The sequence below is a fragment of the Aplidium turbinatum genome, chromosome 8 (genome assembly GCF_918807975.1).
Source record: "Aplidium turbinatum chromosome 8, kaAplTurb1.1, whole genome shotgun sequence".
In the NCBI taxonomy this organism is placed as follows: domain Eukaryota; kingdom Metazoa; phylum Chordata; class Ascidiacea; order Aplousobranchia; family Polyclinidae; genus Aplidium; species Aplidium turbinatum.
In genome coordinates, this window is record NC_137479.1 from 24,415,004 (window position 1) to 24,428,225 (window position 13,222).

Genomic DNA, 13,222 nt, shown 5'->3' on the forward strand with positions numbered 1-13,222 from the left:
ATCTCAGGTAAAAGCCTTAACAATGGAGTAAGATGCTGGTTTTGGAAATATTGTCCATGAATATCTCTTAAAAATAAATCCATCAACATTGATATCAGCTTGGACAGCTGTTGGTGTTTTTTGACGTTTACTGCCGAATATTACACCCCAAAGGTGATAAATTGGTTTGGTGGAGACCTGTACCAGACAAAGTCACGAGGGTAATTCCTGACAAAGTTGTGTGTTAAAACTAAAATGTATAATTACGGGCCTGCTCTATATGTTATGGACTGTTTTTCGTGAGCAATTTAAAAAGGAATCTACTGCGTTTTCTTATCAGTTCTCTCCATGTTGATAAAAACATAACAATATCCGATGAAAGCTGTCAAAGCCACACCAGGTACTCCACCTGCAATGCAAAAATATATAACTAATAGGTGGTTATCGTGCATCACGTAAATTAATGCCAGTAGCGTTGACACGGGGTCTGGGGGGTACTTTTGGAGCGGGGCCCGAGATGATTTTAATCACTCGGGCACTTAAAGAAACCATCTTCTTTCCTTCGTTGGATGTAGCTCAGTGCGTTTTTCTCGGAAGTGTCATTCTTTGTGGCCCATGGATCTAATTCGTACTGGGCCCAAATTATCTTCTCAACTGCCCTGTTCGTAACGCTACTTTAGCCTGAAATTGAACGTTTGCTCGCATTGAAATTAACCTCCGATACATAGGCTATAAAAAGCGAGCATGTTGTTGACCTACGATAATCTTTAGACTTTTTATTCAGAAACAAACAATGATGCAACATGCTTTGGCCTACCTTGAACAAACAATCGATAAACGTACATTCTAAATGCTTCAACTCCATTAATACCAATGCAATTGAACATAATGATGCACCAGTAGTTGAGTCCAAATACTATAGCAAGAAATCTCTGTAAATAAAATGTGTTTGTTAAAAACTTTGGTTTTCTAGCTGCCACAAAAAAAGTGAAATCGAACAAATTCGCAAGTAGGCCTAGCCTACATACTTATTTTTTAACTCTAGAGAGAAGTTCTTTTATTTTGCATCAACAGCACATGTGGAAAAAACAATACAAGATTACAATGTGAACTAGGTAGTTTTAATGTTTGCTGATGATGATGGGAGTGGCAGAAGGACCGAACTGGTCATCAAGTCTGCCACACCCGTGTGATGTCATAGCTTATTTGACATGGAACGGTGTCGGAGTTGAACGCAAATATATATTGTATACATTAAGGCAAACCGAGGCTTGTTGTCACAAGGGGCGTGTTGTCACAGCAATTTTTTTGTACTTGCACTTACTGCTTCGAGTCTATATTTGTAGCACGTGCTTCGTTAAGAGTCATCTTCATTTTGAGGGTAGCAAAGTCAAGAAAACACAGCAGGTTTAGCTTAAATTCAATTATTATCAAAAATTTGGTCATCGATGTAAATTTCAATAACTTTTCAAAATTGTGTGACGCTTTCGTAAGAGCAGTCTGACCGCAAGTATGAAATCAATTTTATAGCTTATTATGTTAGGTGTTTAGCTGACACTTTAGAAGTTAATAGCGTGCCTTTTCTAGCCGCCATTAAAACTTTTATCTGACTGCGTACGTCGGGGCGAGTTGTCACAGCTGTGATGATGGTCACAGCTTATGAGAAGCAGAAGCAAAATTTGGCATAAACTACCAAACCCTTGGCCGATATGTGAAAGCAAGGAAACAAGACCCAAAGCAGTTGTTGAATTAATTTCAACTTGTTTACTGTATAACTGTGTAAATTCCACGTAATAAAATTTGATTTTGTAAGGCCAACCGGGGCGTGTTGTCACAGGTTTGGAGTTTTTCCATTTGTGCTTTTACTATATACAATGTAAGTGATTTGGTTATATCATTCGTACACTGTCCACTTACACTTCCTTTTTCCACTAGTTATACTTTTTAATCGCAAAAGGATTTCAAGAAAATCAAATTTTTGTAAAAAAAAAAAAAAAATTGTGACAACACGCCCCATGCTTTGTGACAACACGCCCCGTGCTGGGGCGTGTTGTCACAAATTTTTTTTTTACAAAAATTTGATTTTCTTGAAATTCTTTTGCGGTTAAAAAGTTTAACTAGTGGCAAAAGGAAGTGTAAGTGGACAGTGTACGAATGATATAACCAAATCGCTTGCATTGTATATAGTAAAAGCACAAATCGAAAAACCCCAAACCTGTGACAACACGCCCCGGTTTGCCTTACAACATAAAAAACAATGCACACACGAAATTTAACAGTACAATATAAAACAGGAATACAAGAAGTGATGCAGAAATACAAAATGGCATAGGCTATACACAGTGGCGTAGCCAATGGGGGGTTTTGGGGGGTTACAACCCCCCCCTTTGGCACTCGTGTGACGTCACGATATTGAGAATGATGCTTTCAGTCTAGAAAAAAATGCCTAATTTTATACAAAACTGCATTAAAAGAGCGAATTTTGCCAATACCAAACATTCAAACATCTCAGCCAGGAATTAGCAACAAGAAAACATAGAGACTTAGCTTTATTTCCGAAAAATGCAGAAGAAAACATGATCTTATCCTTTTGCAATGCCACCGGACAGCACCATTTTACAGGAATATTCATACCCACATTTTTGTTGAAAATGCTCTCAGAATGCACCAAATTCAAAGTAATTTTTCAAAATTTTCTGGGGGAGGCCCCCAGACCCCCCGCCGCTGGGTCGTCAAAACCCCCCCCCCTTTCGAAATTCCTGGCTACGCTACTGGCTATACATACAACACAGCATACTGGTAAGACAAAAGCGAATATACAGTAATTAGTGAGATACGGTGAGAATAAGTAAAAACAGTTTGATGGCAATATATCAGTTACTTATACCCAGACATTAAGTGCAGTTTTAATTTTTTTGAAAACATACTAATTGTTTGAATTTTTCTTAGCAGTTCCGGTAATTTGTTCCAAGCGTTTGTTCCAAGAAATTTAATTGAGCGTTGGCCAAGCTTTGTATGCATTCTTGGTTTAAAAAGTATATCTTTCTTAGCACCTCTGGTATTATAGTTATGAGTTTCATTACTAGGACGAAAGTACTCAGAAAAAATTGCTGGTAGATGTCCTTTATTGCTTTTATAAACAAACTTACATACTTCTATTAAAAACATGTCTTCGACTTGTAGCAAGTTGCTTTTATTGAACAGAAATTTGGTGGGAATTCTGTCCTTAATCTTGGTAAAGTTTAAACAGCGAATGATGCGATTGTGTACCAGATTTAAAGGATACAGTTTCGTTTTAGAAGCACGACCCCAACAGATGATACCATACATTAGGTGGGATTGAACTAGAGCATAGTGAACTGCTCTTAATGACTGGGAATTTACGCATTTTCTTAATCGATATAGAGCACCACAGCTTTGAGAAAGCTTTGTTGAGATTATATTGATGTGCTGTTTCCATGATAACGACTCATCAAATGTTATTCCTAAGTATTTGTAGGTGTTTGTGCGTTGCAAACTGGTATTTTGAAAAGTTATTTCTAGATTTGAATTTTCTCGGACAAACTTTGACCCAAACAACATGTATTTGGTTTTGCTTACATTAATTGTTAACTTGTTTGTATGCATCCAGTTTTGAATCATTAGGAGGTTAAAATTCACTTTTTCTTGCAAATTCACTTTTTCTTGCAAATCTCTAAAATTTTATTTTGCAATTTCTGAATCGTCAATATTAGCTATTTTTTTAGTGAGCTATTTTTTTAGTGGGAACAGATATTGTCAGAGAAAACACTTACAATTTTTGTGTGATTTTAGCTTAGATTAGTGTTTTTAAAGCTCTGTTGAAATTTATTGAACTAAAATCGACCAATTCAATCAATTATCATTACTTAACATTTTGTAATCACTTGCAGTTTTATTCACCAAGAAAAACTAAGTCACTGGCAGGCCGACTACGGAACAATAATTAGGTTGGGCCTGCAATATGAATATACAGTAGCGGAGTTTCACTTTTGCTAAATACAAGCAAATTAAATTCAAGCACTTGACACATCTTGCCTTGTTCATTCTTCTTTGACAATTTTGTACAAAGTAAAACTCCAATGTCAAGCCAAGCCAGTTGAAGACGGCCCACACAGTCACTTGCCAACTCATTCCTTGCATAAAAGTTACTACTAAAAACGAAACCCCTCCTGCCAGCGCTTCCTTTCTCGTGCTTAAGTGACCATCACCTAGGGGGTCATAAATATATCTGAAACATCAAGAGAGTGTGGTGATTTTTGGATTTATTATGTTCTTCTTCAATTGCCTTGTCTGGACCAGGCTTCGACACCTTGCCTCAATACTTAGTCCAAATATTTCTTTAACAGTATGATCTATGGATAATTGTTTCTGCCTTGTCATTAAATTGTTTCAAATAAATTTGTCTTGATTTACCAGGTATAGGCTACGTGTTTTTCAACAATTTTACCAGTAGCAGCGTTAAAGTTACCAGTTAAAAAGTTTGTAACTTCGTAATTCGAATTATGCTACGTTGTTTCAAGCACAGCATAGTCCTATTATGTAGTTACGGTAGCCTACTTTAAAGTACAAGCTAAATCATAAATCACTAGCTTTACATTAGGTCAGTCTGTTTCATCTAAAACAATTGCAAATTAACATATATGACAATGAAATCACCAACACAGCCTGTCAGGATATGTTTCAATATTTTTTTTCAGAAACCCAGTCTTTCCAATTTAAAGTGTACAATTTCAACAGAATCACAATAAAACTTTTAAAATTACAAACTTACCTAGACAGCCAATGCTGTATGCCACGATCAAAATAAGTATCGGCAAACGTGTAAATTTTGAAGACACACTTGCAGCATCCAGGTGTGTCGTCGTATCCATTGACGTGTTTTGCGATCCCACTGGAAAGAGCGTAAAGCACTTTTCCTTTTATCCAATCCAAATAAAAGTTCAAGAACCCAATGCAGCCTAAATGAATATTGAAACAGTGTCACAATCAAAATGAAGCAGAACCGTTGGGAAAACAAATCGCACCATATAGCAAGTGGATATCAGAGTCCTTTGTAAGAACGAAAAAAGCGACCAGTAGCCTGCTGCATTCCGGATATTTTTTTATCGTTCTATATAGAGAAAAAGAAAAAAATGCTCACCAATGACCACCAATGGAGCATTTTTCATAAATTCGACATCTAATGGCAAAGACGATACATACAAATAATGGCGGGAGAAGTCGATAGCTATGACGTACATCGCTATTCTAGCAATATCTGGAACCAGGTTTGAAATTACATCTGACCTAAATGGCCTGGTTATCTGCAAAATAAAAATATTGCATTTTCAAGATTCATCCCAGGTTTATCAACATTTTTAGCATTACCGATATTTCAACGTCTTTAAAAGTTAAATCAATGTAAAAAGAAAATGATTTTTTGACTGATATTGTAAATATTTCATTATAATTAGCCAGCACAATTCGGATAAATTTGGTAGACAAACTGTGTTATAAAAATATTAACTTCAAAACATTCACTACTTCTCACCTGGCCAAAAAAGCAATCATATGTCATCACAGGGCCAAAGAAAAAGTATGGCACGTAGAAATTGTATTGTAATAAGGTCAGAAGATCACCTTTAAACGTCAAAGGATTACGCATCTGCTCCAAAGCAAAACTGCTACAGCGAAACACCGTAAATGTAAGTGCAGATTGTGCCAGCACAGGATAGCTTGAAATGCCAAATGTCGACTGAAAATGCAGTTTTAAAAACATCATAATTTTGAAGATGAAAATGTAACCTCTAATAACGATGAATGACTGTATGTCAGCAACCCACGGCTCCAGTGCAGAATGCAGATTTGTCGTATTTCAGCTTTAGCTCCACCTAGCTGCGGTGATCATTCAGACCAAGAAGTAATCTAGAAGCCTTTGTAAAGATTTTCCGCCTTCATGACTATGTTATGTTTGATATTCTAAGTTTAATATTCTATCATACCTACCTGTACGTATATGGAATAAGATGTAGCCAGAAGTAACATGGCAGATAGGATAACCACTAGACGCTCTGTGCCTTGTTTTGACACAATGTAGTAAATAGCACATATCCCACAAAGCAAGGTGACATTGACGAAGCCCAGTGCAAGATACGCACACGTAATTCCGTAAACGCACAAAGAGCTGTTTCTCTGCTGAAATGATATAAAAACAAACGGTTAATTTATAACTTACCAGTCAATCAAAATACCTACACTAATGCAGAAAATCTTATTGGGTTTTATTTTGTTGGCAAAATGCAGATTTATAAGCTATAATAGACGTATGCAAGTTCGACATAAAGAAAGTTATATCTATTCAAAAATATTTGTTATCCTCAAACTGAAAAGTATCTTTAGAACCTTATTTCTGTCAGTTTCGCACACATGTGTGTGTAGGCTTTGCTAAATTTAGCTTAGCAAGCGTTGACCAAGCAAGTACAATGCTGGATGAAAATCTCATTTGTTGACTTGGACAGTAGCTGAAATGTACTTACTGAGTTGTCGCACGCCGAGTGGTCTGACTACCGCCTTCTACCACCCTTGAGCAGTGGCGGCGACTCGGTCTATAATCTAGACTCTTGACTACTCTAGATGTTTAGGCATGTGTCGAGCAGCCACTGAGTTAATTCGTCATCCAGTTCACGCAGACCAAGCACACCATTTGGCGCATGGTAGGCTAGTTGGCGCAGGGGCAGATGGTGTGGCTTGCGGTTCGTTCCTTTGCAATGCATTGGTTAAGCGCACACAAACATTCCGGGTGTAGAACCACTGTCATCTTATTTTTCTAGCGATAGGGGAAGGGAAGGTAATTTGATACGGAAGGTAATTTGATACACCCCCTCTAAAGAAATGTACAAAAAATATTAGTCAAAAATATTGTCATTAGGTGGAAGATCTGTGAAAATAATGCCTACAAAAATTGCACCATGCACCTAACTCGTGCTTTTATGGCATAAAATTATAAAAGTGTGTTTTTTGAGTATTTTCATAAAACTTTTAACTCATGATTATTTTCGTCTGGAAAATTAAAGAAAAGTTCCTGAAAGATGAAACCAAACTCATTTGATAGTTCATTGATAAGGCTTCAAGGGCATGTCACGTTTTTTCTGCAATGTGCATCCAAGCATACAAAAATCAGAATTTTATAACTTTTTTTGAAAAAGGTAAATTGATACATGTGGAGAAGGTAAATTGATACAGTATATTAAAGTCTTTTTTGTGACTGTAATGAATATTGTCATTGATCTAGTTGATTTAAATAAGTTATTCTTTTTAACAAGACCTGCTACTTTGGGAAACAATTATTATGTAGGCTTTCGTAGGCCTACACGCTATCTGCTGTCAAAAAATGAGAAAAGCGCAAAGCACCCCCATTGAATAAGAACTCCAGCCAATAATCCTTCCCATGTCCATCCCGCTGCAGAAGCTTCGCCGCACACATGAGCCTCAACAGTCATCTTTGCACCCAAGCACGCCAACCACATATTAAATTTTCATTTATTGCTTTGCTGTCAAAGGGGATTTCTGTATTAGTTTTACTGTATCAAATTACCTTCCGGGTGTATCAATTTACCTTCCGTGGAAGGTAAATTGATACATTTGAGTGACGTTTTTAAAATTTCAATTAAAAAAAAAGTAACAAAAATAGAAAAGTGAAAATGTTTTTAAAAAGTGTGTAAGGGATCAAACTTTTATTTCAGCTTAAAATCAATAGTTTGTGTCACGTAATTTTCAGTTAACAGGCAAAAATGTTAAAAGTGTATCAAATTACCTTCCCTTCCCCTACCGACTGCTATCAACCGGCTTCCAGTTAAACTTGTATCTCGCACTTTGACATGGCCTGTGTAGAGTGTATCCATGGGTTGAAGTTAGGCTAATGTTTGATTTATTGGTGAAGAGTTACTAAATGTTGAAATTAAAAAACTAGTCTAAAAATGTTGTGCTAGGTATCCACGGGCAGGGAATGAGATGGAAGATGGAATGAATGGCAGATTTTTGGATGGAAATTGGAAGATTAGTCTTCCATTCCATCTAGGGACGTAGCCAGAGTGTATAGGCTATATCCATGGCTTGAAGTTAGGATAATGTTTGATTTATTGATGAAGAGTTACTAAATGTTGAAATTAAAAAACTGGTCTAAAAATGTTGTGCTAGGTATCCACGGGCAGGGAATGAGATGGAAGATGGAATGAATGGCAGATTTTTGGATGGAAATTGGAAGATTAGTCTTCCATTTCATCTAGGGACGTAGCCAGCAAAAAAATTTGGTGAGGCACATGAGTATTATTGCACATATCAGTGAGCCCGACAACAAGTTGGCATAAGCGTAGTACCCAGTAGGAGTGTTGGAAGTCTCCCCCAGAAAATTTTGAAAAAGTTTCAAAATTGGGCATTCTGAGAGTATTTTCAGTTAAAATCCAAAGTAAAGCTCCATCAAATGACACTGTAACAGAAGATGAAATGTTTTTTCAAAATATTTGGGGGAGGAGCAATTGCCCCCTTTCCCGGATTCCATCCCATTCATACCTTGGCCACGGGAGTTGCAAACTTTTAGCTATGTGTTGCTGTAAAAACTAAATTTTTAAACTTATACAAGACATAAACCGGTATTATCGATGTCCACTGTGAAAATTTCAACATTGCAGAATAACTATGTTAGTTTGTAGAATCAAAACAGAGCCAATTTCTTAAGATTAGCGATGACATGTAGCCTAAGGTAGGTTTGCTAACTCATGGCACAAGTTACAGCATTACCCATAAGGGAAACGATTGCCTGTGAAGAGCAGACTAAACACGATTACAATCTCCAAAAAACAACAACCAACCTGTGGCAGAAAAGTGGACAGCATCCAACTTATCATCACGTGACCAATACAGATCGACACGAGAGTTTGCCTTGCTTCTGAAAACCAAAAGGTCCATTCAAAATCAGCAATATCAGCTTTCTTGGTCATGATCAGCCAACCATCACCGAGATTGTGATCTTTATTTTTGTCATTAATGTCATGTTCCAATGACTCTTGAAAGATATATGTCAATGAAAAGACTAAAAGCGTTACAAGAAACAATAGGTAGTATTTCGCTTCATTGCTTAAAGCCGCAAAACAGCTATATGCTTCTTCCAAGTCTTTCTTCATCCATATTTTTCTACCAGAATGATTCGGATGCTGATGCGACGTAGCCGATGGTGAAACTTCCATTACGAATGCTCACACACACGCTAGGTTGTGGATACCTCTGTGGAAACTTTTTAAGAATATTTTTTATTGTAAAGTACCATAGTAGGCTATAAGCTGATTTTTTTCTGCAAATATTGCAATTGTAGATGTTAGAAAATTTTCCAAAGTTTTATAAATGAACTCATTACTGGTAGACTTACGTCATCTAATCAAAGAAAGGAAAATTGCTAATTTCTAATTGTTAAGCAAAGTTGATCAATCAGGTAGAGCAGTTATGAAACCTCAAGACTATTGAAGATTTTCTGTTTGTCTATCATATTTATAATTATACCTATCGAGTATGTTACAACTTTTCAAATTTTCTATTATGTTTTTGTTTGTGACGTCATTAGTAAAATTTTTTTTGCAGAACATTAAGTTAGATTTTGTGTACAGTAGGCCTACGTGAGTGTAATTAAAAACTCTTGTCAACGAAACTACAAACTAAAAATCTTTTCGAAAAGCTGAAATTTCACTGTTATTGGTTAGTCTCAACTACAGCCACTAGTTAAGGGTCATGTCTCAAACACTTTTTGCATTGCTAAAGAAACCTGGGCGAAAGGCAAGATGACTGGGTTGTCTGTGCCTTCAAGGAGTAATTAGTTAAGTTAAGGGTCTACAAATACTTATTGACCCGATCCTAATAATAGTTCTAAATCGTCACCGCGTGACCCAAACATTTCAGGAGCATATTTGCGGAAAATACTTTTGTAAATAAACATCAATTTTACGACTACTATTGACAGTCGCAATTTTCTTGCACGAAGTTATATGCAAATGAAACTTAGGATATCCAAGTGTAGGCCTACGGTGATTGTATTTCTTTCCCAATGAGATTTATGAACACCTCAAATCGAAGTTTGATTTGAGACACAGTAATCCAAAGATTTTTTTCTATTTCCAGTCTTGATCTGTATTTGTTTTCAAAGTATGGTAATGCAGAAAACGTCCTTTTATGTTAGTGGACAGTTCCCAATGGCAATAGAACATTCATTGCAGCCGCTAATAACTGAGCCGCCGTTTGTTCTTCCACTCAATTTAATTCATTACAATAACTGAAGCTTAGGGCTACAGTAGTTGCTTTACACTGATGGTAGCAGGCCCGGATTTAGGGGGGGGCAGAGGGGGCAGGTGCCCCGGGCCCCCCGACTTTTGAAGGGCCCCCCTACGTGGAAAAAATGTGATTTTGTGTTATATTTTCTTCCTTTCAGCCTTTGAAGTTTCTGAAAAATGCTGTGCAGTGCTGGATTGATGCTACTGTAGACGCAGAGGTGACTTTTCGCGCCGCAGGCGCAAAAAAATTTTTTGCAGGGGGCCCCCCGATCTAAAAGTGCCCCGGGCCCCCCATCAGCTAAATCCGGCCCTGGATGGTAGGCTATGTCTGTTCCACTGCTACACACTGGATAAGAATGCAATAATAAGTAAACCATACTGAACGATTTCTCTGACGCGATGATTAATTTCTGGTAAGTTTTAATTATTTTGCAACCCTGAATAATAGTTTCACGACCCAAATTTGGGATGCGAGTCGACCTATTATTTGCGGACCCCTGCTTAAGCTAACGCTGTCTATAGGCTACATGTAACGCACGCCACAACGAAACACATATCTGCATAAAAGCTAATAGATGAAATGCTTTAGATGTCTAAAATCGCTCTGAGAAAATCATTTGCTTAAGTAATGTGTAAGTTAATGCGTTTTAAGGCAAAAGCTAGCGCTGTGCTAAGTCATTAGGCTTATAAGCTAAATGGTGCTCACGTCATTTACTGAGTTAGAGTTGACAGCGAGAGGTCATCCAATGATATCACTTTCCACTGCCGCATTGCATAAGTTTTGCGCTTTTGTTGCATCAATTGTGCGCAAAGAAATGCGTTATCCACTAGGCCTATACGTAATAAAACGTGATATTGTCGCGTAAAAACATGAGGAACGTATATTTTTCAACAAACAAATCATTCCTTTTTCGCATTAATTGAACGTTTGTAGACGTTGAAGCAATGTAGGCTATAAAAGCACTGATTTGCTGGCTGGGTTTTTGAGTCAGATTCCTACCTATTATACCTAATCTATTCAGTGCGTGTCACGAGTATAGTTGTTCGATTCAGCCGCTCTCATCATGCGCTATTGCAGCTTTCCATGGCGCATTTAATTTCTTCTGATTCTCTTTGCCTTTGTCTGGACTGCGCTATTTTTTGCTTGTAAAAAAATCCAGGAGTCCAGGACCATTGTTTACAATGGCAAGATTGCAGTCTGACAGAATTAATGCAGCAATAACGTGATTAGATCACATTAGAAAACAATACACCAACGTTGACTTCTCCAGCACAGTCAAGGAGGCAAAATGAAACACGAGCTTTGAAACAAAATTAAACAAAAGCTTATTGCGTTTCGGGTTGTGTGGTTCCCAACAGTCTAATCTATTGCATCTTTGGGTCATTTTTGAACAGACTCATGGTTTCAGAAACACTGTTACAAAACGTTTTAGGAAATGGATAGTCTTAATGGCTAGCGTGGAGACTTCACCATTATGGTTCGCGAATTGCAATAGTTCGCTCTTCTAGTGAATATATTCAGACGTGCTGACAGCCAAAAAGAATTGCTTCTTTCTACCAAATGAACGTTTAGCTGAAGCAGTTTGTAAAAGCCTTAGCCTACATGCAAAAAAGCTTGCTTCAGTTACAGTTGCTCATCATTTTGTCTTTAGACAGTCTAAAAGCAATTTTTAACAATTATTCTTGAGATGAAAGGTGACAAAAGATGCACTTTTCGTGCAGTTTCCGGTAGACATGTTGTCTGCAACTTGACAATAGACTTTGTCCCCATTTTCTCTAAATCCTTGAGTCTACAGTCTACACCCCCAAAAAAAAACACAGACCAAAAACAATCATCACTAACAGATCTTATATAAACCTCATTTAAATCGCCTGACGAAAGTAAAGCTGACTGTCGCATAAATTGCATTGTCAACGGAGATGACAATGCACGTCATAAAAAGAGAAATGTGTCTCAAGATCAATCCCTAAACTCAAAAATCTACAGACTTTGCAATCGACAGGGGAAATTCTGTACTATTTAACATAGCCTACCTGAGTCTAAAATTAATCCGGTTACGACACTTAGCTACTCAACACATTGGAGTGCCTATTGAATAGACTAGCGCGATCAGCTTGCACATAATGTCCCATCGGTCCCATAACACTGTCCCTTAGGTCCTATAAGCGCATGACCGATAGGACAACCAGCCACATTGCTAAAATTTTGAATAACTCAAAAACTAATCTTAACATTTCAATAAATTTTACATAATATGCTAGCCTACCTACAAGTAGTAAGTCTGTGAATCTACAAACTATGAAAAAATAGAAGATGTTGCATTTATGCTGAAGTCGTAATAAGCAAATAAAAAATCTGTCCCATAAGTTCGCGCCTATTATAATTATACTTCCTAAGCCGATTTATCACCACTCTCACGCATGCACGATGAACGTCTATCGTTTACTCTTAAATAAAAGTCTGCCGGTACAATAACAAAGAAACCACACCCTCAATACAAAGTAGCTCCATCTTTCAAACACAAAGGATCTCTATCACTCAACAGCAGTTTGTTTGGAAATTTATTTGAAACAACTCAATATTTATTTGAAAACTAAAAATAAGCGGTTATACGAATTTGAATCATAATACCGGTACAGTTGTGAACTTGTGGTCTGCAAAAGCTTTACAAAAAATAGCGAAAAAAAAACAATAAAAACGTAATGGTCACCACGAAAATGTAACAACAACGTAATTCAGACACAAAAATAAGAAGTCACAAGATGATTTGTTGGAATGAAGCAGATTCATTATAGCTTCTCCATGTAGCAGTTGGTTTTTAACATTTGTGCAAGCTGAGAAACAATAAATCCTAAGATTGAGTGTCGTGTAAAATGTCACCCTACATTTGCACACACAAGAAATTAAGTGTTTTGCCAAAGTTTAGGGT

The 13,222-nt window shown here is 37.1% G+C and overlaps 1 protein-coding gene across 1 annotated transcript; it reads right to left on the reverse strand.

The window, feature by feature from the left end:
• Positions 1–299: 299 nt before the first annotated feature.
• On the reverse strand, positions 300–9,221 carry LOC145776183 (protein-cysteine N-palmitoyltransferase HHAT-like protein). The gene is made up of 8 exons (XM_082587585.1): positions 8,847–9,221; positions 5,986–6,174; positions 5,531–5,734; positions 5,141–5,303; positions 4,772–4,958; positions 4,036–4,228; positions 797–911; positions 300–388 (listed from the first exon to the last, which is right to left on the reverse strand). The coding sequence occupies exons 1-8, from the start codon at positions 9,219–9,221 to the stop codon at positions 300–302; spliced, it is 1,515 nt and encodes a 504-aa protein (XP_082443711.1).
• Between the last annotated feature and the right edge of the window lie 4,001 nt (positions 9,222–13,222).

Excerpts from the sequence above, each read along its gene's own strand:
- LOC145776183 (XM_082587585.1), bottom strand. The coding sequence starts at position 9,221 with ATGGAAGTTTCACCATCGGCTACGTCGCATCAGCATCCGAATCATTCT. Across the intron at positions 5,304-5,530 it reads ATGATTGCTTTTTTGGCCAG|ATAACCAGGCCATTTAGGTC; the intron begins GTGAGAAGTAGT and ends TTTATTTTGCAG. Across the intron at positions 389-796 it reads TTATCGATTGTTTGTTCAAG|GTGGAGTACCTGGTGTGGCT; the intron begins GTAGGCCAAAGC and ends TTTGCATTGCAG.